General features: G+C 39.8%; 1 protein-coding gene across 1 annotated transcript in view; it reads right to left on the minus strand.

Annotated features, from left to right (window-relative positions):
• Window positions 1–3841: 3841 nt before the first annotated feature.
• stx1b (syntaxin 1B) overlaps window positions 3842–24951 on the minus strand; it is a 54645-nt gene continuing 33535 nt past the window's right edge. The window contains exons 4-10 of the mRNA NM_001141022.1: window positions 22537–22611; window positions 14496–14569; window positions 8044–8152; window positions 6619–6692; window positions 6210–6347; window positions 4607–4717; window positions 3842–4038 (exon numbers count right to left, since the gene is read on the minus strand). Of these exons, the coding sequence (NP_001134494.1) occupies window positions 3958–4038; window positions 4607–4717; window positions 6210–6347; window positions 6619–6692; window positions 8044–8152; window positions 14496–14569; window positions 22537–22611 (662 nt within the window). The 3' untranslated portion in view covers window positions 3842–3957. The remainder of the gene's footprint in view (window positions 4039–4606; window positions 4718–6209; window positions 6348–6618; window positions 6693–8043; window positions 8153–14495; window positions 14570–22536; window positions 22612–24951) is intronic.

Consider the following 24951-nt stretch of genomic DNA (forward strand, 5'->3'; position numbering starts at 1 on the left):
ATTACTATAACCCCTCACCCCGTCCCCTGTGAGTAAATATAAATAATCGATCGATAAATTAAACCGTGAACGTGATAGACAGTGTTTTCTTAAAGAGTGTAAAGTGCGCACATGATCGAGAGCAGAAATCACCATGCAAACTCACAAAGCCGAAAGTTGCATGCCTTAAAGAATAAGGGCTCCCTAGCCATATTCCTTTTAAAAAACAACAACGACATCAATATAACCCCATTTTAACTGTACATGTAAGTGGTTGGACACATTAAATACACAGAAGCTTTAAAAAATAACATGCTGGCCAGTGCTGGAATGACTTGAGGACTACAGTCAGATTCCCTCCTGGATCTGTGGGTGGAGATGTTGGTCGAATGAACCTACATTTCCCGTTTGCCATTCCTATGCCCTCAATAGCTCTTGCTGCAGAAAGACGTTCTTGCCATGGAAAGATACAAATTGGACTTCAGAGGCTCACCAAAGTAATATAAGCGCCTTTAAGTCATGGTGGGACTGAAATATCACGTCTCATGTGGTGATGGAGATTGTACAGAACTCAAAAGTGGTTACCGGCACGTAGAAAACAGTGACATGGGTTAGTCCTGAAGTTAAATCATGTTTAACTGTTTAAATAGAGGCCATTTTTTGTTGTTTCTCGCTCAATGTGTTCCAAGGTGTAAAGTGAGTGCCAAACTCCCAATGTTATGTGGTTGTTCATGGAAAAAGTCAGCAACGCAAACTCCCATTCTGTAAGGACAGCCCACTATCAAAGGCCACTGTTTCACACTCAGAACCAAAGAGCCTTTTGCATGGATATGTGAAACGACTGAACCTTTCATCGAAGGTTTCAGCTTCCTATTTATTGCAAGTATTGTCCTTATGATGATATGGCAGACCTTAGCAAAAAGCCTCAGCTAACTACTACTTATCACTTGAAAGGGACATGATTTGGTTGGCCGCTGAGCTGAAAGTGGAACATAACTTTAATTTAGTTACTATAGTTTAAAGTTTGGACAACAACAGAGACAGTTCAATGACAGTCAGTCAGGGATGACCATCATAGGGCCACTTGACTTAGAAATTCACCAAGAAACCGACGACTTTGAAAATAACGTTCCTTGCTGATGACAATGACAGGGGAATGACTGTGAAGGGTGAGTGGGTGTGTATTGATTTTGTAGCAGCCAATAGGTAAGATGAATTAGGTCTAACTCTGAAATATCCTATCCAATGTCCTGTGAGGTTTGCATTAATCGACTATTCTGTGTCAGAAGGCTAATCTAACGTGATTCTCTGTGTTGGGGCACCCGTGAAGTAAAATCATCTGCCTTTGGTTTTACACTGAACAGAGTCACTTTTGGCATTTGGAAATGTTGAATTTAGCTACATTTCCATAGCACTCTTAAAATCCAAGTTCAGAATACTGAGAGCTGGCTCCTCCCTTTGAATATACAATATTAAGGACATATTCAACACAAAATTAGTATTTTAAGAAAACATTTGACAACATATTGTTTTTTCCTTACAATTATTACATATACAGTCAAAGTATCAATTACAAGAAAACACAGTTTCATCTTGCGGTGGCTAGCATAGTCTGTTTGGGCACTTGAAATGAAGAAAAATACAACTTCTGACTTACATTTAAGTCATTTAGCAGACGCTCTTATCCAGAGGGTAGTACAGGAGCAATTAGGGTTAAGTGCCTTACTCAAGGGCACATAAACAGATTGTTCACCTAGTCAGCTCAGGTATTCGAACCAGCAACCTTTCAGTTACTGGCCCAACGCTCTTAACCACTAGGTTACAACTTATATCCTATGAAGTTCCTACATATAGGAAGCTAACGTCAAAGGATAATTGGGTTACTCTTTAAATTGGCTATAATCAAATCAAATCAATACACCATCAATAAAGTTGTTGCTTTTTCAATATCTATTGATCGTAGAGTATATTCGACATTCTGATTAGGTCCATGTCCAATCTAGATCACATGGGGTAAGGCCTTGTCATATGAACTACACTGGGACACTATTCCATGAAGGTGACCCCAAACAGTCAGAACGATTTAGTTCATCTAGTCGGGGCCAACACCGTCAACGCAAGCCAGGGAATTGGGACTTCGAGGGCAAGAGGCTCACGAGTCATGATTTTGATCCAGTCATTCCCGCAATTTGGATCTTAATCTGCGACGTTATAGTGCTGGCTTCAACAGAGTCACTATGACATCCGTATCATGTTGCCATGCATATTTCCTTGGCAAGGTAGAGTTGTCTCCTTCAGATAAATGTAGCAGCATTCATATCTGTTCTTAGCCTGAACTCAAATGGCATTGGTTTGTAGATTGTGCAATCATAGAGCACAGTATTCTCTCCTGACCTTGTCATTCTGAACTGGTAATTGTTCAGCACCATCAATGGAATATTAAGAGGAAAACACCCATCTTTATGAAATGGCACCCAAACAACTCAAGCAGAGGGTTGAATAGGTTCCCTTAAAACTCAACATGACCTACCGATTGATAGATTATCAATACCTAACATGTTTTATGAATCGATTCTATAGTTGCGTGTTTTTTAAGATTATATCTTTGCTTAGTAAAAAATAAAATTTCACAAGAGGGGCACACAAACTTGTTCCATTCAAAGTACCCATTTGCTTATATGTTTTGTATCTTTGAAAATAGAATAAAGCAAACTGCAAAATATAGCTAAAGGTCCATAAAGAAAATATGAGGCCAGACTATTTGTCACAGGACACATCACACACTATACGACCACAGTAGAACTAACCACTTCCAAAGTAAGACATGAGACTCTACACCAGGGCTAGCCAGCATTTCAAGTTTTGAGATTCCGTTGTTCAATTTTCATCTTTACTTTTTAATATGTTCCACATTTTTTGCAAAATCTGTAGAACAGGCATGACGGCTATAGGTCTCTCTTTCTTTCACCTCTCTCTCTCTTCCTTCCCTCTCTGGTGTATTTCTTCTCTGTCTGTTCTCTTTTAACATCCTTGGGAAAACTCGAGCTGGTCGGCTTTCTTTGTCAAAACTGCATAGTTCGACCATCGGTTTACCCCCCCCCCCATCTCTCTAATCTGTCTCTCTGAATTTGGTTTCTGCCACAGACATATCGAATTAACTGAAGACCCGGAGACATTCCTCTCTCCATGCTCCTACTATATGGATAAGAGCAGAGAAGGGCTTTGATGGAGCACCTGCAAACTGTTAAGTTGTTCTTTAAACCTGCTACTGCAGTGCCACGCCTTTCATCTGCCGTTGTAACAGCTCCATGGGTGTAAGCTCTTGTCCCTATTGGTCGAAGTAAAGACATTGTTGCGAATGAATGCCTATCTAGGAGATTTGATTAGCCTATTGGCAGGTTACTCAAGTTGACTACACTAATTTGACTGGCTGATTAACCTGATTGACAGGAATAATCAACCCATGAGAAGTCTCTAAAAGACCAAAACCAAAGTCAGTGTCTCCCAACGAAACGTGATTATTGTATCTATGAAATAAGCTACACCGATCATCCCAATTCCCTTCTTCTGTTTTGTGCATTATGTTCTAAAATCGCATTCCAAGTAAACTACCTTTGCTGGAACGACACACAATTTAGCAGTCATTGGCACTGTCCTGGAGATCCCCCAAAAAATAATGAAACGTAAAAAAAATATATGTTTTACGTCATATTTCTTTCCAGGTAGCTAACCCATGTGCTGTTTCTTATGTTCAATACATTTACATGTACATTGCAAATATTATGTTTATTTGTACCCTCTTTTTTTGTATGTTATGTATTTAGTCAGTTATATTGTCGTATTTTTTTTGTCTTTGTTTTTTCAACCCCACCCAATCCCTTTTAGAACGTTTTCCTTATCTGATATTGTATATGATATTTTTCTCTCTGTGTGTTTTTTTTCTCTTGTGGCCGTCCTTCATCGTTGTCGTCGTCATCATTAAAAGCCCAGGTATCCGCCGATAGTGGACGCCAAGACAACTCCCAGAATAGTACAGCAGACGATGATCATGAGCTTCTTCTGCAAGGGGGGGTGGGGGGGGGGGGAGACAAGGCGGTGATGGTGTTAGCAAGACACAGGGATGTGATTGCATACATGCTACGGGACAGTTTTACGGTAAGGGACAATATCATTTATCTATACAACACATTACTGTGTACATTATGTCCAAAGCTATCACGCCTGTGGATGTTGGTCGCTTGGTAATCACTAAGGTACTGTGTGAATGAGGGTGGAATGCCCAAGAGGAAATGCACTGTACATGAAGAGGTGGTGGATATTATTATTATTAGAGTGTGTGCGTGAGTGTGTGTGTGTGTGTGTACTCTTTAATAATATAGTATGAGGGGGTGGTGGGCATTAACCTTTTGTGGTGTGATTGACTGTAGGAGGATGCTGTGCCTATTTTAGTATGTGTGCCTGTGTTTGTTTATATGATGTCATACGTATAGTATGTATATTAGAATGTACAGTATGTATATATCCTCATGTAGGTGGGGGATGTGGATTACAGCAAAGTAACAGTGATAAAACATGAGTATGCACAATATATGCGTTAGCCCTGCTCTACGGAGAGCCTGTGACTTACCTTGCGAGCCTGGCTCTGGTATTTGACAGCCTTCTTGGTGTCAGACACCGCCCGCTCCACAAAGTCCACGGAGTGCTCCACGTTGTACTCAATTCTGTCAATCATCTCTCCCTGTAAACAGCAAAAAGCACCGTCATCAAAATGCAAGCGGACTGAGGAGAATACCTTGTCTATTATCACTTAAAGTCAGCCTCAACCACATTGTATGCATATGTTTCCGCCCCATATTTTTTAAGGCTCATGTGTGGTATTGTATTTCTGGTCTTTCAAATCCAAACAAAGCTTCTAGCACAAATATAAGCTGTTTCTATTCATTTTTATTCCAGTTATAAAGTACTGTAAGTGATATTGATGACGCCACTTAGCATCTAAATGTTGTCTTCCATCTAAAGGATGGATTTTTTTATATTAACAACAGTATGGATACATAAATGAGATGAGCTTAGCTAAGTACCTATGTTTATTCATCACACACAATTGCATATTGTCCATGAGGAAAAGCCCTCAGAGAAAGAGAAGAATTGTCACTCAAAAGCATTTTTTCCCCCCTATTGTACTTTGGATGAAATAATCCAAAGCCCCCACTCACAAACGGTTTATAGTGCATGAGCTAAACTTAGAAACCATATTTCCCTGTTACCCAGAAGCAATTTCCTAATTTAGGTCATCCTGATGAGATTCATAGGCTCTTAATGGATGTCAACAGTGAGAATCGAAATTGGCAACATAGTATTCTCATATTGTATCTCACATAATGTATAGAGATGCTATGTAATATTAATAAATGTTCTGTAAATATGAAAATATTTGATCATGTAACTTAATTAAGTTACGTTTTGGGAATAAACTGTAGTATGTTACCAACACATTTAAGACAAAAATTCTAGAATATCATACAGTATTTAAGTGAGGTGATTTGTCATGCATTTATAAGGTGCAAGTATTTGCTATACCATTTCAATTTAAGTGCAACCACAAAGCCACAACCCTGAACATACTGTAAGAACCCTTCGTTAATTAAGATAACTGAACCCTAGCAACAGAGAGCCGGCTACACGGATGAAACCAGGATGTAAAAAAGGCTACAGTTGTAGCCTGAGCTTTTCTGAATGGCTACACAGCATTGCTCATTGGTGTGGAACTAGTTTAGGCAACAGTGTGTTTACTCACAGTCTCAATCTAAACATAGAATGATAACAGGATACCGCATGCAACATTTCTCTAGTGTCAAAGCACAATTACTCATATATGCCTGTGAACCCACACGCCCGAGGCTAAATGTCATACATTCATACGTTCAGCTCCAAATATCTGCCCTGTTCTCAGTCAACTGTGTCAAAAACGAAATCACAGTTGGACAGATTTCATTATGGAAGATGTAAGGCACAGTCCGAAGATACATAAATGCTCCAATGTTTCCATTTCAACATCACAAAATGACTCTGATGCCATTGGTGCAGAATTAAGCCACACCCTTGATATTGGCGTGAGTAGGCCCGATTGTAATCTATTCTGTGCTCAAGATAAGGCTAATGGCATAAAACTGGGCTTTCATTAATTCATTCATCTTTTAAAAACATTTCAAATAAAAACAAAAGTTTACCTGGCTCTCGACCAGCATGGCCATGTCTACAAACATGTCGTGCAGCTCACGGATGCTGTTCTCCAGCTTGATGATCTCGGTGTGTCGGGTCTCAATCTCATTCAGGGCCTGCTTGTCTATCTGAGAGTCCATCTTGATCTAAGGACCCAAAACAGAGGGTTGAGAAGGAGACCGAGGATGAGGATAGAAGAGGATTTGATGTGTTATTTTACCCCCTGTAATAATCAACATTCTTCTTCTGTTAAAAATCATATCAGGACATAGCGGTAGTTTATTGAAAGCAAACGTGACAGATGTAGCGAGTTAGCTATAACTAGCCACACAGGTTATTAGCATCTGTGGTCCCCATGCCTTCACCGTGGATATATGTCTGCCGTGGGGAATGGCCAGGCTCAGGTGTTGTACTCACATCATCGGTGAAAATGGCAAGCTTGCCACTCTCCAGCATATCCTCCAGCTCCTCGTTGGTGGTTGTTCTCCCAGCTGCCGAGCACACACAGGCACACGCACGCACGCACACACACACACACACACACACACACACACACACACACACACACACACACACACACACACACACACACACACACACACACACACACACACACAATGAAATATATTGCCAACAAATGATCATAATGCTTTGCCCGATGCACTTAAAGTTTAGTTATTTAAATCAACACATTTCCACGGTTTTAGTGCCAATTTGAGGCACAGCACAGATTCTGGGCAGTAATTAAAAAAGAGCATGTATCTCTAACCAGATGTCTAGAATAATCTAGATCAATTTAAAGCTCGAAGGTATCCTAAAAATATTATTCAAAATGAAAGAAAATGAAAGAAAATACAGCTTTTAAATTAAATGTACGAGCTGAATTACAATCAAGTTACCACTGTACTATAACGAAAGTCTTTTGTTTTTGCAAACTTTATGACTACACAACTTATCATTGGCTAATATGTGGTCATATGTGGCCATTCAACCCCCTTGTCTACTTAGTATAGTCTTAATAAACTTAAAATGCATCTATTCTGCTTAGTCTGTCCCAGTCTTTGAAAAATACTGTGTCTGTGCATAATACTAGTTGATGTCTGGATCTCAGATGTCACTATGGCTGTGAGTTGTGTATGAAATGCTTGCCAGTGTCTGTGTCTGTGTACTTCAGTATTATCTAATACTTCAGTATTAAAAGGATACTCACTGTCTGTGAATTACAGTCTGTCTCATATGAAGGTCAGTGGGGCTGCCTTGAAAATATCCTTACGTCTGCAAAACCCATTTTTGTGTCTGCGCTGTTGGGTATCAGTGTATATTTAGTAAGAACTCTGGCTATTTCTTGTGTAAGATACTAACGTACCTCCTTGTCAGTCGGTGTAACCCTGTCTGCTGTGAAAATGTGTATGCATGGCATTAGTCTTGCTGATTTATTTCCAATCACAAAATCAATCAACCAATCAATCAATTGGATTGTATTTGTGCAGCCATTTTAACAAAGTAATTGACAAAGAACGCTAAACAAAGTCTGGGCCTAACCCACCCTAAAAGAGAGAATCTTGGTTGATAATGTCAATATACTGCAATGTCTGTGTACTGTATGGTTCTATGCCCTACGAACTGTACTATACTTGTAAAGTATCGCCATACATAGATACTACATAGAGCAGGGTTCCCCAACTGGTGGCCCATGGACCGAATTTGGCCCGCGGGTGGAATCATTTGGCCTCCCAATATTTTTAATTTGGCCACCCAATGATCCATGATATAGAGTATAGTATCGAATGTCAGTGGTGTATTAACTGTGCCCTATGATGGTGGTGGGCTACAGATACTCACTGATCTCCAGCTGTCTCTGGATACGGTCCTTGCAGCGGTCCCTGTATTTGGACTGCGTGGTGTTGTACTCGGTCATCACCTCTACAAACTTGCGTGACAGCGTCGAGTGCTAAAAGGACAGACACAGGGAGATCAGATGGGGGGTTAGGGAGTGGCCACTGGCGCAAAGAAAATCATAAATTAGGTCGATCAACACCATCTGATAATGTGATGATGCCTAATTGGCCATTTGCAGTGCACATCAATCATAGCCTTGATGAAAATGGCAGAAACGCCTTCATATGTATGCACACATGCACCTGAATTCAAATAGTGGCTGCTGCATTAGAGATTTTGCTGATGCTGCAAAGTCAATGACAGTGGCAGTTGAACGTTCCGTCCACCAGAGGGGATCATTGAGTATCACTGAGCCTTGTGCATTGAATTACTGCCGAAAATAATACAGGCAGGGGTCAAAGCAAGGGTGGCTCAATTCTGTGTCCTGGAGGGAAGGCCTGATATTCAGCCCAGCTGTGTCTCCTGCTCAGCTTGCCTGAATAACCCATTAACGATGCAGGGCAGAGAATAAGAGAGAGGTACACTCTTAGAAAAGTGCTATCTAGAAAAGTGCCATCTAGAACTTAAAATGGTTATTTTGGCAGTCCCCACAGGAGAACCCTCTGAAGAGCCCTTTTTGGTTCCAGGTAGAACACTTAAGTTCCATGTAGAACCCTTTACACAGATGGTTCTACAAGGAACCCAAAATAGTTATGTTTGCTATCAATGACTCTGCATATTACCTGGTCATGGTGGGGACCAATACAGAGGTTTTAAACTACTTGATCCAAAGTAAGAACCGCTGTCTTAAAATTATACTATTTTGAATTTATTTGTTATTACTTTTGTACAACACATTTTTATATGTTAATTAATCTGCAGTGCAAATGAAGACTCCACACTGCATCAGCAGTGACTATAATTTCCTGGAACAAAAAAAAGGTTCTACCTCAAACCAAAAAGTGTTATCTTAAGGGGACAGCCGAAGATCCTTTTTGGAACCCGTTTTTTCTAAGTGTAGCTACGGTGAGGATGGAAGAAAGGCTGGGTTAGTGGCAGTGAGTCAGAGGATCAGGTGGTTGAGAGAGTCAAGAGCCTAAAATGACAGATGTCCTTTCTGGCCACCTCTGAAGAACATTGGTTCACAGTGAGATGATCTGAATTTCAAATGAATAAACATTTGGGTGGTTTAAAAGAAAACAGTGTCATTTTGAAAAAGGCACAATTCAGTGCACAGCTTGATTGAATGTTTAGGTGGGCTATAGTGAGTATCTAGAGTTGTTCATGTGATATGATATGGGAAATGTCACCTTTCCCATTGTACTTGTATTGGTATACTGTGGGTTCTGAAATGATTGACACCCTTGATAATAATTCAAATACTGAGCTATATTATATGCTCAAAAATAGGGGGAATTATATTATTTTATACTAATACAATTGCTCAGAGAAAGAGATGATTTTGTTTAACAAGTAATATTTTTTTTCTCAAAAAGGCAAGGGTCAAAATTATTGACACCCCTAAAGATTCTTAGAAATATAGTAATCAAAAGTGTAGTATTTGGTCCCATATTCCTAGCACGCAATGACTACACTATGGATAATCCTGAATGAATCATGAATAATGATGAGTGAGAAAGTCACAGAGGGTCAAAAATCATTCATACCCCCAAGACCTCTCACCATTACCAATAACAGGGGAGTATAGTATGTCTTGGGGGTATGACGTTTGACCCTCTGTAACTTTCTCACTCATCATGATTCACAATTCATTCAGGGTTATCCATAATCACGGTAGCATCCACATTAATGAAGAAGTGTTTAGAAACATGCTCTATTCTTATTTAAAATATAAGTGAGTCCAAAATGACACGATACATGATTTACCATTCATTTCTATTGGGCACAAAATTATCTGAAACACAACCTAAAGGAACTGCAAATGCATCCAACAAGTTTGTAGAGTCACAAGTTTGATGTAGTTATTACGTGCTGTAACGTCTGCTTCCAACTCACACTCTCAAAGACGTAGATCCCCTGAACGCAGCTCACTCTCCAGATCAACAATCACCTGAATTCTGATCACCTGTATGTCATGATCACACACTATTTAGTTCAGTTCTTTGCACCCAATCATTGTGAGGTATTGTTTGTTTTGTGACACACTTCTATTCAGAGCTCTGGTTTTCCCGTAATTGAATCCTCCAGTGTATGATTGTTTTTGCCTGCCTCACTAACGCCGCCTCTTGCCTATTCCCTGCCTGTACCTTAGCCTACCGGATTTCCTGTTATCAACCTATTGCCTGATCTCCCGGATGATGTTATTAGCCGTTTCCCTTCCTGTACTGTTGCCTTGTTGGACCCCCCTGTGTATGACCTTCTGCATGCCCCTGGACCCAGCTACCTGCCTCCTCCTGTGGTCCTTTACAATAAACACCTGCTGCACCCTGCACTTGAAATCAGCTCTCAGTCTCCCATCGTGCTCATTACACGTGCTAGGAATATTGGACCAAATACTAAACTTTTGACTACTTTATTTATAAGAATCTTTAGGGGTGTCAATCATTTTAATCCCTACCTTTTAGAGCAATTGTATTAGTATAAAATAATATATTTTCCCAATTTTGAGCATACAGTATAGCTTAGTGTTTGAATTATACATTTTATACAGTCATTATTGCTCATCTTTATCAAGGGTGTCAATAATTTCACACCCCACTGTATGTGAATAATGTTGGTAGTGTTGCTGTGTCACTCCTTTTTATACCACCTCCTTTTCATACTGCAGGGCAGTGGCTCAGCTTATTTAAAGGTCTCATAGCCCTTTCCTGCAGTCAAATTACTAGTGGCCTCATGGGTGAAATGTTATTCATATTTTTAATTTATTCATAATTCCTAAACAAATATTTTTTTAAAGCTACTGAAAATCTGGTGTTTCTACGTCAAATGGTTTTGTTATTTTTCAGTCTTCTGTGATGTACACTGAACAAAAATATAAACGCAACATGTAAAGTGTTGGTTCCGTGTTTCATGAGCTGAAATCAAACGTCCCAGAAATGTTCCATATGCGCAAAAAACGTATTTTTCTCAAATGTTATGCATACATTTTTTTTACACCCCTGTTGGTGAGCATTATAGCATTTGTCAAGATAATCCATCCACCTGACAGTTGTGGCATATCAAGAAGCTGATTAAACAGCATGATCATTACACATTACACAAGACAATAAAAGGCCACTCTAAAATGGGCAGTTTATTCACACAACACAATGCCACAGATAGTTTTGAGGGAGCGTGCAATTGTCATGATACACTGCAGGAATGTTCACCAGAGCTGTTCCTAGAGAATTCAATGTTCATTTCTCTACCACGTTGTTTTAGAGAATTTGGCAGTATGTCTAACAGGCCTCAACTGCAGACCACGTGTAACCACGCCAGCCCAGGATCTCCACATTCGGGTCCTTCACAAGCGGGATCGTCTGAGGGGAGGGGCATGGGTGCTGAGGAGTATTTTTGTCTGTGATAAATCCCTTTTGTAGGAAAAAACAAATTCTGATTGGCTGGGCCTGGCTGACCATTGGGTGGGCCTCCCAGGCCCACCAATGGCTGTGCCCCTGCCCATTCATAGATTAGGGCCTAATTTATTTATTTCAATTGACTGATTTCCTTATATGAACTGTAACTCAGCAACTTTATTGAAATGGTTGCATGTTGTGTTTATATTTTTGATTAGTATATACACAGCTGAAGTCGGAAGTTTACATACACCTTAGCCAAATATATTTAAACTCAGTTTTTCACAATTCCTGACATTTCATCCTCGTAGAAATGTAGGATCCCCACAGTTAGGATCCCCACTTTATTTTAAGAATGTGAAATGTCAGAATAATAGTAGAGAGAATTATTTATTTCAGCTTTAATTCCTTTCATCACATTCCCAGTGGGTCAGAAGTTTACGTACACTCAATTAGTATTTGGTAGCATTGCCATTAAATTGTTTAACTTGGGTCAAACGTTTCGGGTAGCCTTCCACAACCTTCCCACAATAAGTTGGGTGAATTTTGGCCCATTCCTCCTGACAGAGCTGCTGTAACTGAGTCAGGTTTGTAGGCCTCCTTGCTCGCACACACTTTCAGTTCTGCCCACACATTTTCTACAGGATTGAGGTCAGGGCTTTGTGATGGCCACTCCAATACCTTGACTTTATTGTCCTTAAGCCATTTTGCCACAACTTTGGAAGTATGCTTGTCCATTTGGAAGACCCATTTGCGACCAAGCTTTAACTTCCTGACTGATGTCTTGAGATGTTGCTTCAATATATCCACATAATTTTCCTCCCTCATGATGCCATCTATTTTGTGAAGTGCACCAGTCCCTCCTGCAGCAAAGCACCCCCACAACATGATGCTGCCACCCCCGTGCTTCACGGTTGGGATGGTGTTCTTCGGCTTGCAAGCCTCCCCCTTTTTCCTCCAAACATAATGATGGTCATTATGGCCAAACAGTTCTATTTTTGTTTCATCAGACCAGAGGACATTTCTCCAAAAAGTACGATCTTTGTCCCCATGTGCAGTTGCAAACCGTAGTCTGGCTTTTTATGGCGGTTTTGGAGCGGTGGCTTCTTCCTTGCTGAGCTGCCTTTCAGATTATGTTGATATAGGACTCGTTTTACTGTGGATATAGATACCTTTGCACCTGTTTCCTTCAGCATCTTCACAAGGTCCTTTGCTGTTGTTCTGAGATTGATTTGCACTTTTCGCACCAAAGTACGTTCATCTCAAGGAGACAGAACGTGTTTCCTTCCGGAGCGGTCCCATGGTGTTTAAACTTGTGTACTATTGTTTGTTACAGATGAATGTGATACCTTCGGGCATTTGGAAATTGCTCCCAAGGATGAACCAGACTTGTGGAGGTCTACAATTTGTTTTCTGAGGTCTTGGCTGATTTCTTTAGATTTTCCATGATGTCAAGCAAAGAGGCACTGAGTTTGAAGGTAGGCCTTGAAATACATTCACAGGTACACCAATTGACTCAAATTATGTCAATTAGCCTATCAGAAGCTTCTAAAGCCATTACATAATTTTCTGGAATTTTCCAAGCTGTTTAAAGGCACAGTCAACTTAGTGTATGTAAACTTCTGACCCATTGGAACAGTGAATAATAAGTCAAATAATCTGTCTGCAAACAATTGCTGGAAAAAGTACTTGTGTCATGCACAAAGTAGATGTCCTAACCGACTTGCCAAAACTATAGTTTGTTAACAAGAAATTTGTGGAGTAGTTGAAAAATGAGTTTTAATGACTCCAACCTAAGTGTATGTAAACTTCCAACTTCAACTGTATATAAAGTGTAATATTGGGGTGCAAATTCAAAATGTAATACATTTCAACTCTATATCTGACATGGTACAGGTGTCTTCATTTTTAAAGCCCATAACCATGTGTGTGTGAGGTGTATACTTTGGTTTCAAAGTAGATTTGTTTAAATTACCAAGAAACACTCTGTGTAACCCTGATTCAGCCCACCGCAGTAAAACTGTTTGCAATTGAGCAGATTGACAATCTTTCACATTTCCATTCAGAGAATGTGGTGCCGTCATAATTTCACTCCATATTCAAAGAACATACCTTTGGTTTTTGTGTTACTCTAAAGTTAACCAAGGCTTTTAAATGTGGTCCCATGTGAAAGATAATTAGTCCTCATACAGACGTCATAACCTAATGAATCTTTATTTGAGAATGAAGCTTCATTCACCATCACCGGTTAATTTGAGAACAGGTTACAACCCAAGGGGGAGGACCTACCCCAATCCAGCGGAACATTTATCCTAATCTTTAATCGTTCGTTTTTTAAACACATTTCTCACATGGCTTTTCTAAAACTCTTGATATATGCCAAGTTGTTTAATCTTAAAGGTACATTTGAATATATCTTTCATAGGGCCCTTCTTAGGTGCTACATAATTACTTACTTCATCCTTGAAATGACATGATCAATTAACACATTTTCTATCATGTCAAAAGATAAATGGACGTCAATGAGCTTTTACATTCAACGGTGCATGACGGTCCATGGTCATGAAGGCCTTAGGAATTCCCGCTTCATAGGGGTATCCCTTAAGTCTCCTACTATATGAAGATTTATACTCTAGGCCTAATTGGTGGTATTCTGGGTAGGCATCAGACCACATGGTACAATAACAATATAGCTTTAAATCCAGATCTGTATTCAAATAGTATTTGTTTTCATTTCTTTTTCAAAGCCAAGTCTGCAAAAGTGTAGTTGGCAGAAGGCTAAAGTAGTGGTGAAGCCGTGTATTCTCCTTCTTTATGATACACCAGCAGCTTTATGTTTGATCAACACCTTTTTGGTACTTGGCATCTCCTCAGTGGATGTGCAGAAGATAGAGGACTCACCTGTGTCTTACGAATTCGCAGGTCTGCAGATGATCTGTTCAGCCCCTCCTCCTGCTCAATGCTCTGTTCGATTGCTGCGAAAGAGGCAAGAAATGGTGAGAAATAAACAACGGAACCACCAAACAAACAGAAAGGAGATTCCCCATCTTCCACTGAACTTCAGTCAGTTACCTCTCCATCAGAGTCTGGTACTACTATAGCTAGCATGCTAATATGCTAACATTATGCCATCTTGGGTGGAGCAACGAGTACTGTATGTCATGTGCAATGTGCTAATGCTACAATTACAAATAGGCCCAGGCCTAATGATACAATTCTACAATTCTACAATTTTACAACAGATTTGTAAAAAAGGCATTTTACTTAATGAGTCATCATACAGTACCAAACCCGATAGGGGGAAGTCAGACCCGAGTTATGCGCGTAAATGGAACTTAATTCCCTTTTTATGCACTTTTCTCTCTAGGCGTTATCGTGACCTTGAACTTAAGCATGAGGTAAAGTATGTGCCAGCCAGCTATTTGTTTGGGGTGGAGATCATAGAACTGGAGGTGTGGCAGAGGTGTGCCTACTGATACGCTGTATTCTGATCTTGACTTAATTCCCTCATAATTCCACCACCTTCACGCACGAGAAAATCATTAATAAGGTCGAGCAAACTGTCAGTTCCAAAAAATATCTACTTTACGATAGAAATAACACCAATCTCCATGCACTATCATTTAGAAACGTATAAAAGCTATTGATAAGACCTAGGTAAATTAATAATCAGTTTGGATAAGGGGATTATAAATATACAGTGCCTTAAGAAAGTATTTACACCCCTTGAATTATTCCACATTTTGTTGTGTTACAAGCCTGAATACACACAATACCCATAATGAAGTGAAAACATGAAGTGAAATCATGTTTTTAGACATTTTTGCTAATTTATTTAAAATTAAATAATGAAATATCTCATTTACATAAGTATTCACACTGCTGAGTCAATACTTTGTAGAACCACCTTTGGGTAAGTCTCTAAGAGCTTTCCACAGCTGAATTGTGCAATATTAGCACATTATTCTTTTCAAAGTTCTTCAAGCTCTGTCAGATTGGTTGTTGATCATTGCTATACAACCATTTTCACGTCTTGCCATAGATTTTCAAGCCGATTTAAGTCAAAACTGTAACTAGGCAACTGAGGAACATTCAATGTCGCCCTTACAGAAAAAAACACATGATTTCACATGTGGAAAATCACATGAGTTCACGTGAAATTTCATATGTGAAATCATGTGAAAGCCTGTGTTCATGGAACACTTCACCTGTGATCACATTTTCACGTGTAGTTTCATGTTATCACAGGTTCCTTTACATGTTGTCACGTTATCACATTAACTTGACATAAGATCACATATGATCACATGAAAATGTGTTTTTGTAGCACTTCACTTATGTTCACGTGAAATGCATGTGGTTTTCCCATAAGGGCCTCTTGGTAAGCAACTCCAGTATGTATTTGGCCTTATGTTTTATGTTATTATCCTGCTCTAAGGTGAATTTATCTGACAGTGGTGTTGGAAAGCAGACTGAACTAGGTTTCCTCAATGATTTTGCATGTGCTTAGCTCTATTCTGTTTCTTTTTATCCCAAAAAAATCCCTAGTCCTTGTAGATGACAAGCATACCCATAACGTGATGCAGCCACCACCATTCTTGAAAATATGAAGTGGTAGTGTACTCAGATTTTCCCTAAACATAATACTTTGTATTCAGGACAAAAAGTACATTTCTTTGGCACATTTTTTTCAGGATTACTTTAGTACCTTATTGCAAACAGGATGCATGTTTTGGAATATTTTTGTTCTGTACAGGCTTCCTTCTTTTCACTCTGTCATTTATGTTAGTATTGTGGAGTAACTACAATGCCGTTGATCCATCATCAGTTCTCCTATCACAGCAATTAAACTCTGTAACTGTTTTCAAATCACCATTGGCTTCATGGTGAAATCCGTGAGCGGTTTCCTCCCTCTCTGGCAACTGATTTAGGAAGGGTACCTTTATCTTTGCAGTGAGTGGGTATATTGAAACACCATCCAAAGTGTAAAAATGTATAACTGCACCATGCTGGAATGTCTGCTTTTTTTTACCCATCTACCAATATGTGCCCTTCTTTGCGAACCATAGGAAAACCTCCCTGCTCTTTGTGGTTGAATCTGTGCTTGGAATTCACTACTCGACTTAGGGCCCTTACAAATAATTGTATGTGTGGGGTACAGAGATGGGGTAGTCCTTTAAAAATCATTTTATGTGACTTGTTAAGCACATTTTTTTGTCCTGAACTTACTTAGACTTGCCATAACAAAAGGTTTGAATGCTTATTGACTCAAGACATTTGCGCTTTTAATTTTATTAATTTGTAAACATTTCTAAAAACATCATTCCACTTTGACATTATGGGTATTGTGTGTAGATCAGTGACACAAAATCTGAATGTAGTCCATTTCAAATTCAGGCTGTAAACACAACAAAATGTGGAAAAATTCAAGGGGTGTGAATACTTTCTGAAGGCACTGTAGGCCATTTTCAAAACGAGAAGTTGCTTTTTAGGGGCAGTCACTTTTTAAATCAAAAGATTTCCTAAGTATGAATCCATAGTGTATTGCTGACCACAAACCAAACATTATTTTCCAGTTGTGTTCTAAATTTGATGCAACGGTGTAAAATGCCTCGGTGCATTTGATTTGGATCGACAAAACAGAGAAATAGCAGGATTTTCGGATGTCAAATTGTCAGCTTATGACATACCATCTCCTTTTGAACAAATGCAATGTTCCCAAAACTATAAAACATTGATCAAAAACAACACATTTGGGGTATTCTGCCAAGCCCCTTTTAAATAGAGGTAATGTCCTTAAAAAGCTTTTGAAAAAAAAACGTAATTCCTGATACATACTTATGGACAAATGTTGGGTTTCTCACAACTACGAGATAATGTGATTCCCAATATAATCTATTGTGTACTGTATGTGATTATTCATCGTTTTACATTGGTTTTCTCTCTCTGTGTGACCTTCCCCAAGAGCATTTCAGAGAACAATAAAGAATGTCAAACGAAAGCACCAGATGTAAGGACCTATTATGTCACCCATAGTATAACATTTGCATTTGTGAATCATCTATGTAGGCTTTATAAGGGCTTCATTAAGCTTCATAAGATTGTCAATGTAACTGCGCAACCCCTTCTCACAATATCTCCCACCTCTTAACCTCTTTTAGGCTCCCGAGTGGCGCAGCGGTTTAAGGCACTGCATCTCAGTGCTAGAGGCGTCACTACAGACCCTGATTCGATCCCGGGCTGTATCATAACTGGCCGTGATCAGGAGTCCCATAGGGCGGTGCACAATTGGTCTAGCATCGTTCGGGTTAGGGGAGGGTTTGGCCGGGGTAGGCCGTCATTGTAAAATAAGAATTTGTTCTTAACTGACTTGCCTAGTTAAATAAAGGTTAAATAAATAAAATTAAAATAAATATTCCAGATTAATTGTCTAACTATATGGCGCATACTCTTCCTGTAATTTTTCTTTATGACTACTGTGCGCCCTGGTCAAAGACACAGTGCTCCGCTGGTGTCTCTATAAGCTAGGCCCACTTTGAACCCACCTTAGATCAATAACAAAGGAGATTTCCATATTGCTGATTGGATGCTTTGTTGCTGCTGCATGGTGCCCAGACGCCAATGTCCCATCACTGTTCATTACCTTTGATAGAGGAAGCTCTCTCTCAGCATCAAAGTCTTTTGTGATGCAATTTAGAGGAAACAACCAGATAAGTGGGAGTTTTCTAGATTATTGGACTATAATAAAGAACGAAGTTAGAGGAATGCGACTCAGCGACATTGAGTGAGTGGTTTCCTATCTGGTTTCAGAGGGAGCTTATACTTCAAAGGAGATTAGTCTAAAATTCCTACTGGTATTTGAATTCATGCCCCAAAATCAGACCTCTTGTGCACATTTGTATAGTATCTTAGTGGTGGTCTATCAGCAGCGAGTGGGTTGGACACTGAGATGTTTGAGATGTTTGCCTCGTGGTGCTTCAGGTATTTTCATATCAACTACATATAATAAGTATGATTTGTTTTAGTTTGTGCCTCTGAAATGATCGATTTTATGTTATGTATTCTTGACCTATCTTCGGTCTTGTATCTTGGGTAGTGCACCTGTGGTAATGTGGATAATGCAGGGAATCTATAGCGTATTTACCCACAGCATCTGTGAGGTCATACAATATCTATCCATGATGGTTTCCCTATCGTTGCATAACATCCTGATCAATCTAGAGAATCTACCGTACAGTTGAGTATCTACAGTTGAAGTTGGAAGTTTACATACACTTAGGTTGGAGTCATTAAAACTCGTTTTTCAACCACTCCACAAATTTCTTGTTAACAAACTATAGTTTTTTTTAGCAAGTCAGTTAGGACATCTACTTTGTGCATGACACAAGTCATTTTTCCAACAATTGTTGACAGACAGATTATTTATCACAGTTCCAGTGGGTCAAAAGTAAAATCTAAAGAAATCATCCAAGACCTCAGAAAAACAATTGTAGACCTCCACAAGTCTGGTTCATGCATGGCAGCAATTTCCAAATGCCTGAAGGTATCACATTCATCTGTACAAACAATAGTACGCAAGTATAAATACCATGGGACCACGCAGCCATTATACCACTCAGGATGGAGACGCGTTCTGTCTCCTAGAGATGAACATACTTTGGTGTGAAAAGTGCAAATCAATCCCAGAACAACAGCAAAGGACCTTGTGAAGATGCTGGAGGAAACAGGTACAAAAGCATCTATATCCACAGTAAAACGAGTCCTATATCGACATAACCTGAAAGGCCGCTCAGAAAGGAAGAAGCCACTGCTCCAAAACCGCCATAAAAAAGCCAGACTACGGTTTGCAACTGCACATTGGGACAAAGATCGTACTTTTTGGAGAAATGTCCTCTGGTCTGATGAAACAAAAATAGAACTGTTTGGCCATAATGACCATTGTTATGTTTGGAGGAAAAAGGGGGAGGCTTGCAAGCTGAAGAACACCATCCCAACCGTTAAGCACGGGGGTGGCAGCATCATGTTGTGGGGGTGCTTTACTGCAGGAGGGACTGGTGCACTTCACAAAATAGATGGCATCATGAGGGAGGAAAATTATGTGGATATATTGAAGCAACATCTCAAGACATCAGTCAGGAAGTTAAAGCTTGGTCGCAAATGGGTCTTCCAAATGGACAATGACCCCAAGCATACTTCCAAAGTTGTGGCAAAATGGCTTAAGGACAACAAAGTTAAGGTATTGGAGTGGCCATCACAAAGCCCTGACCTCAATCCTGTAGAAAATTTGTGTGCAGAACTGAAAACGCGTGTGCGAGCAAGGAGGCCTACAAACCTGACTCCGTTACACCAGCTCTGTCAGGAGGAATGGGCCAAAATTCACCCAACTTATTGTGGGAAGGTTGTGGAAGGCTACCCGAAACGTTTGACCCAAGTTAAACAATTTAAAGGCAATGCTACCAAATACTAATTGAGTGTACGTAAACTTCTGACCCACTGGGAATGTGATGAAAGAAATAAAAGCTGAAATAAATCATTCTCTCTACTATCTGACATTTCACATTCTTAAAATAAAGTGATGATCCTAACTGACCTAAGACAGGGAATTTTTACTAGGATTAATTGTCAGGAACTGTGAAAAACTGAGTTTAAATGTATTTGGCTAAGGTGTATGTAAACTTCCGACTTCAACTGTATCTATAGTGGTGGATCTACGGTTGGTCGGCTACCTAGCTACAGTATAGCAGCGCTCCCTGGTGAGGCACTTCCTCTGGCTTGCTGCCTACTGCCTTTTCATTTTTCACTGTGTCATGACTCAGCTGATTTGCATAATAAGGCCAAGGGGGGTCTCCTTAATGTGGTCTTAAACAAGGGGTTTACCTGTCTTTCAGTAAATATCAACACTATATGGCTGGTTGAAAGGTCATTGACCATTGTTGTTCTGTTGCTTAAACACTTTGTCTGACTGGATGAGACAGGAGCTGCTTCTCTCTCCTGGACTGCAAAGCTACCGCATGACATACTGTACAAGGAAGCAGACTAGTAGCATAACGTAGCGTAGCGTAGCGGTCGCCTGTAAACCTGAGGCGATCTTTCACACGAGGTCTGATGGAAAATGTTGCATTTTTGGAGCGCAGTGTATAATGCACTTAGCATTCAATTCATCTGAATGTTATTACCTTTTCTGTACTGATGCTGGTTTAATGCACTATTCAGTGTATTGGGAGTCTGAAGAGGTTGCTTCCTAGTTTACAAACTAGACTGGCGAGCAACTGTAAATGGTAGTTCTTACATTGTAAAATAACAATTTTCAATAAAATGCTATTGAATCATATGAGGCACAAGAGGGTATTCCTAAGAAGAACGCAAAGCCTAACATAGAAATTGCTACACCATCAAGTCCTATTACAGTTTTTAAAGGACATTTTTCAATTCTCACTTTATTAGTTATTAGGAAATGGTGAGCAAAGCAACATATTGCACCTAGATCCAGGCGTCAACTGATATGCGACCTGGCATGCTGCCAGTCTGAGGGCAGAGGCTGGAGGAAGAAGGCGTTTGGATGACAAGAGTGATGTCAGCTCCATTGCGGCTTTGTTTTTTACAATATGCCCCTTGGGGGGATCACCAGAGACAACCTATTTTCTACAGCAAAACCCCCAGAAGTATATTCTCTGTTCTCTACTGTACACATAACTAGGCAGCTGACGAGCTGATTTAAATGATTTGCATATATTCATGTGTTCACAGTGGGTAGGGTTGAAATGTATAGTAATGCTACTGTAAAAAAATATACAATTTGAGAGTCAACTGAGAAATTCTGCAGTTTTTTTTCTGTATAACGTCGAATCAAAGAGTACCCAAGATTTTTGTATGCTCTCTGTTTTTATCTTTACTTCCTACTCAATTGTATTATAAATCTACCACATGAGAGAGACTATTGTATTAACAAACGATATCACGGATTCGTTTCAAACAAACACACACTTGCAAGACTGCAGTATGGTCTGTATATTCAACGTATGCAAATATTTGTCTGTATGTTCGAGATACGGATGGAAAATTAAAACATGAAAAGCAGATCCATGTTCTTAAAGGTCAAAAACAGACAGACCTTGTGGGGATTGCAATTATAGACCGATACCTACCATCAAAGCTGTTTTCAGTGTGCATGTGCATTTGCATATGCGAGTGTGAATGGGATGTGTGTTGGGGCGAATGGTTGGATGGAACTCCCAGATAGATGAATTCACTGCTCGACCATCACACATTCATGCAGCAATGTCCTTGAACTATCATGGCTTGAATTGTTAACTGTCAATCCAGTTAACATTAGCCGCCTCAGCTTTGCTCTTAGCTATAATTCTCCCCTCGTTAAAAATACAATTGTTGTAGATGATACTCTGACCCCAATTGACTCTTGTCCTTATTAACAAAAGTCCCTGAGATGCTCATTTGACGTTATTGCAGGGGGCCACTAGACGTAGCAAATATCGTCATGTTTGTCCATCGTAACCATTTTGTTTTAGGATGATGGGCCTGAAATCATGGGGACTTCCTTGAGGACAAACACTCTCTGATTTAAGGGGCTGATAGACTAAACATTGTCTTGTGTTTTTATTTGCGCTATAGAAGTCTGCTGTGTTGCCTTTACATAAATGGCTTCATTGGCTTTATCTGACCATCAGTGTTCTAGTCAGGTAATCTAATGAAGCAAGTGTTCTGGCTCTGAGAAAGTGTTTAAGTAGCGAGTTCAGTATGAAAATGGAAAAGATAAATAGGGTAGGTTTGACATAATTTCCTTCATAGCCAAGAGGTTCTAATCTTGTGTTCAACATCTAGCGTGGACAACTTAACTCCGTGCTGTAATGGTTGGCATGGTGTTTTTCAGGCACTGTGTTTTCCAGTGTTTCACACAACATTTTCCATTTTCATTTTATATTACCTTTTAATTTTGAGCGAACTTTATTGGCTGTCTTCTTGATGTCAGCTGTGAGGTCCTCCAACTCCTGCTTGGTCTCTGAGATACAGAAAGAGAGACAGAATTATGCCATGCTCAACATTGTGTTCCATATTATACCATTATGGCAACAATATTCAGTTATCACAATTCCCAACCTGTGTCAATCACAATACCACTGATAAAACAACTTAGGTTGTCAGTGTATTGTATGCGAGTGATATTGCAAATGTTCTCATGTATGTATAACAGTGTGCAAACATACTAGTGGGTGAATGAAAAGTGGTATTGTATGTGAAAATCAGTTTATTCATCAGTTTATTGTCTAGACAAAGAATATGGGATTGTGGAGGTTGGAGTGGATGAGTGTGTGTGACAGTGTTTAAGCCTGTGTGTGTGTTTGCGTCTATATGAAAACGTACTCATGCATGAAACGGTGCACACTGTGTGCGTGCGAGTGTGTTTGTGTGGGACTCAGCTGCAGTGTTTGGGCTGATTTATTACCGCTGCAGTGCCATTCATTCAGTCACTGGAAACCAGCTCAGCCCTTTCTATCTCTCCTCTCTTCCTCTCCTCTCTTCCTCTCCTCCTCCCTCCCTCCCTCCCTCCCTCCCTCCCTCCCTCCCTCCCTCCCTCCCTCCCTCCCTCCCTCCCTCCCTCCCACCCACATACTTCACTTCCTACATCATCCTCTCCTTCCTTCGCACCTGTAATTCCCTCAATCCCTCCCTTCTCTCTCGACCACCTCCGCAAACATCCCAACACTCTCATCTAGTCTAGTCCAAAAGTCTGTTTTCCAGAGCACTCCACTAACAAGAGGACTATCTCCTAACACATCATTAACTGGTAATAGAAATCTCATATGCATAATTTGTTTATCTACAACAAATGTATAACGTCTACCCATGATTATAGATAACTAATGAGTTAATTGCCGGCATGTTTCTCTCGCGTTGTAATTTGGCTGTCTGCTCATTAAGATAGTTTGTGCTTTACCTAAGATAAGAGTTTTCACAAGAGTGCAGCACCTACATCCGCTGGTTAATCGTAAAACATGTGCCTTGTAGACTCGTACTTCATGAATCATAAAGACACAACATATCTAATTCTGTGACGCTAGGAAGTACACTCTTAGAAAAAAAGGTGCTATCTAGAACCTAAACGGGTTCTTCAGCTGTCCCCATAGGAGAACCCTTTGAAGAACTCTTTTTTGGTTCTAGGTAGAAACATTTTGGTTCTATGTAGAGGGCTCGACATTGAACCCAAAAGGGTTCTACCTGTAACCAAAAAGGGTTCTACCTGTAACCAAAAGGGTTCTCCTATGGGGAGAGCTGAAGAACCGTTTTGAAACCCTTTTTTATAAGAGTGTAGTTTAGCAATATTGAGAGCTGGAAAGGTTTAAAATAAATCATTCAACACACTAAAATAATATCATTTAGAATCTAATTTTGTGGTAGAAAAGGATATTCATAATTTACAACAGTAAGCTACTACAATGATACAGTATTCTACCACTGCTCTACGGCGTTATTATATGCATTGAAATGTAGGGACTGTTCTGTCCATCACAAGTAAGTCAATGATATATTTACAGGAACATTAGGATAACCAGTCATTTGCATACAGACAACACAGATAGGTCAATTACCTTTCAAAGTACTGTATCAGCAAGGAAAGCCATTGTAGTTTTGTGATATTTGTTTGGGGTATATTTAGAGTCAATTAGTGCAAATTAACCTGTAATCACTGGGCACATTTTAGGTGCTATCAACAAACCAATCAGATGCTAACAAGCTCCTGTCTGGTACTTAATAGGCTAACACTGGATGCCTTGATTGTTGGGTTGTGTTGTGTTTTGAATACTGTGCTGTTTTTTCTGAGATTATGTCTAAATGTTAGTGTATTTAAGGTGTCCTGTAGCTACTCCATGCCTCTGCATTTGACCTGTCTATCGATTATCCGAAAGCAAAAAGGGTCCTATGAAACTGAACTGGAAACTCATATCAGCACATAACAACACCTCCTTGTGGGTCAGTACTGCTGTCTGGGGCTAGCATACGTGATCTATATTTCAAGACACAAGAGCTGGCTACAACACAAAGCCATTTCAGTTGAAAGATTTAGCTTTTGGCCCCTGAACCCTTACCTATAAGACCTTTACCTTTAAGACCCTTACCTTTAAGACCCTTACCTTTAAGACCCTTAGCTGAAAGGCCCTTTCCTATAAAGCCTTTACTGATAAGGGATTTTATATGTGTAAGTGTAACTGCATATAGACTACAACTAAATAGCTTACTAAATAAGTTGGCTGCCGTGTATTGCCTTCTGTTAACGGGTCCTCCCTGTCCTTGTGTTCACCCTGTGTGTGACGTGATAAGTGAATTCTGTGCTAAGTCAAAT

The sequence above is a fragment of the Salmo salar genome, chromosome ssa06, assembly GCF_905237065.1.
Source record: "Salmo salar chromosome ssa06, Ssal_v3.1, whole genome shotgun sequence".
NCBI classification, from domain to species: Eukaryota; Metazoa; Chordata; class Actinopteri; order Salmoniformes; family Salmonidae; genus Salmo; species Salmo salar.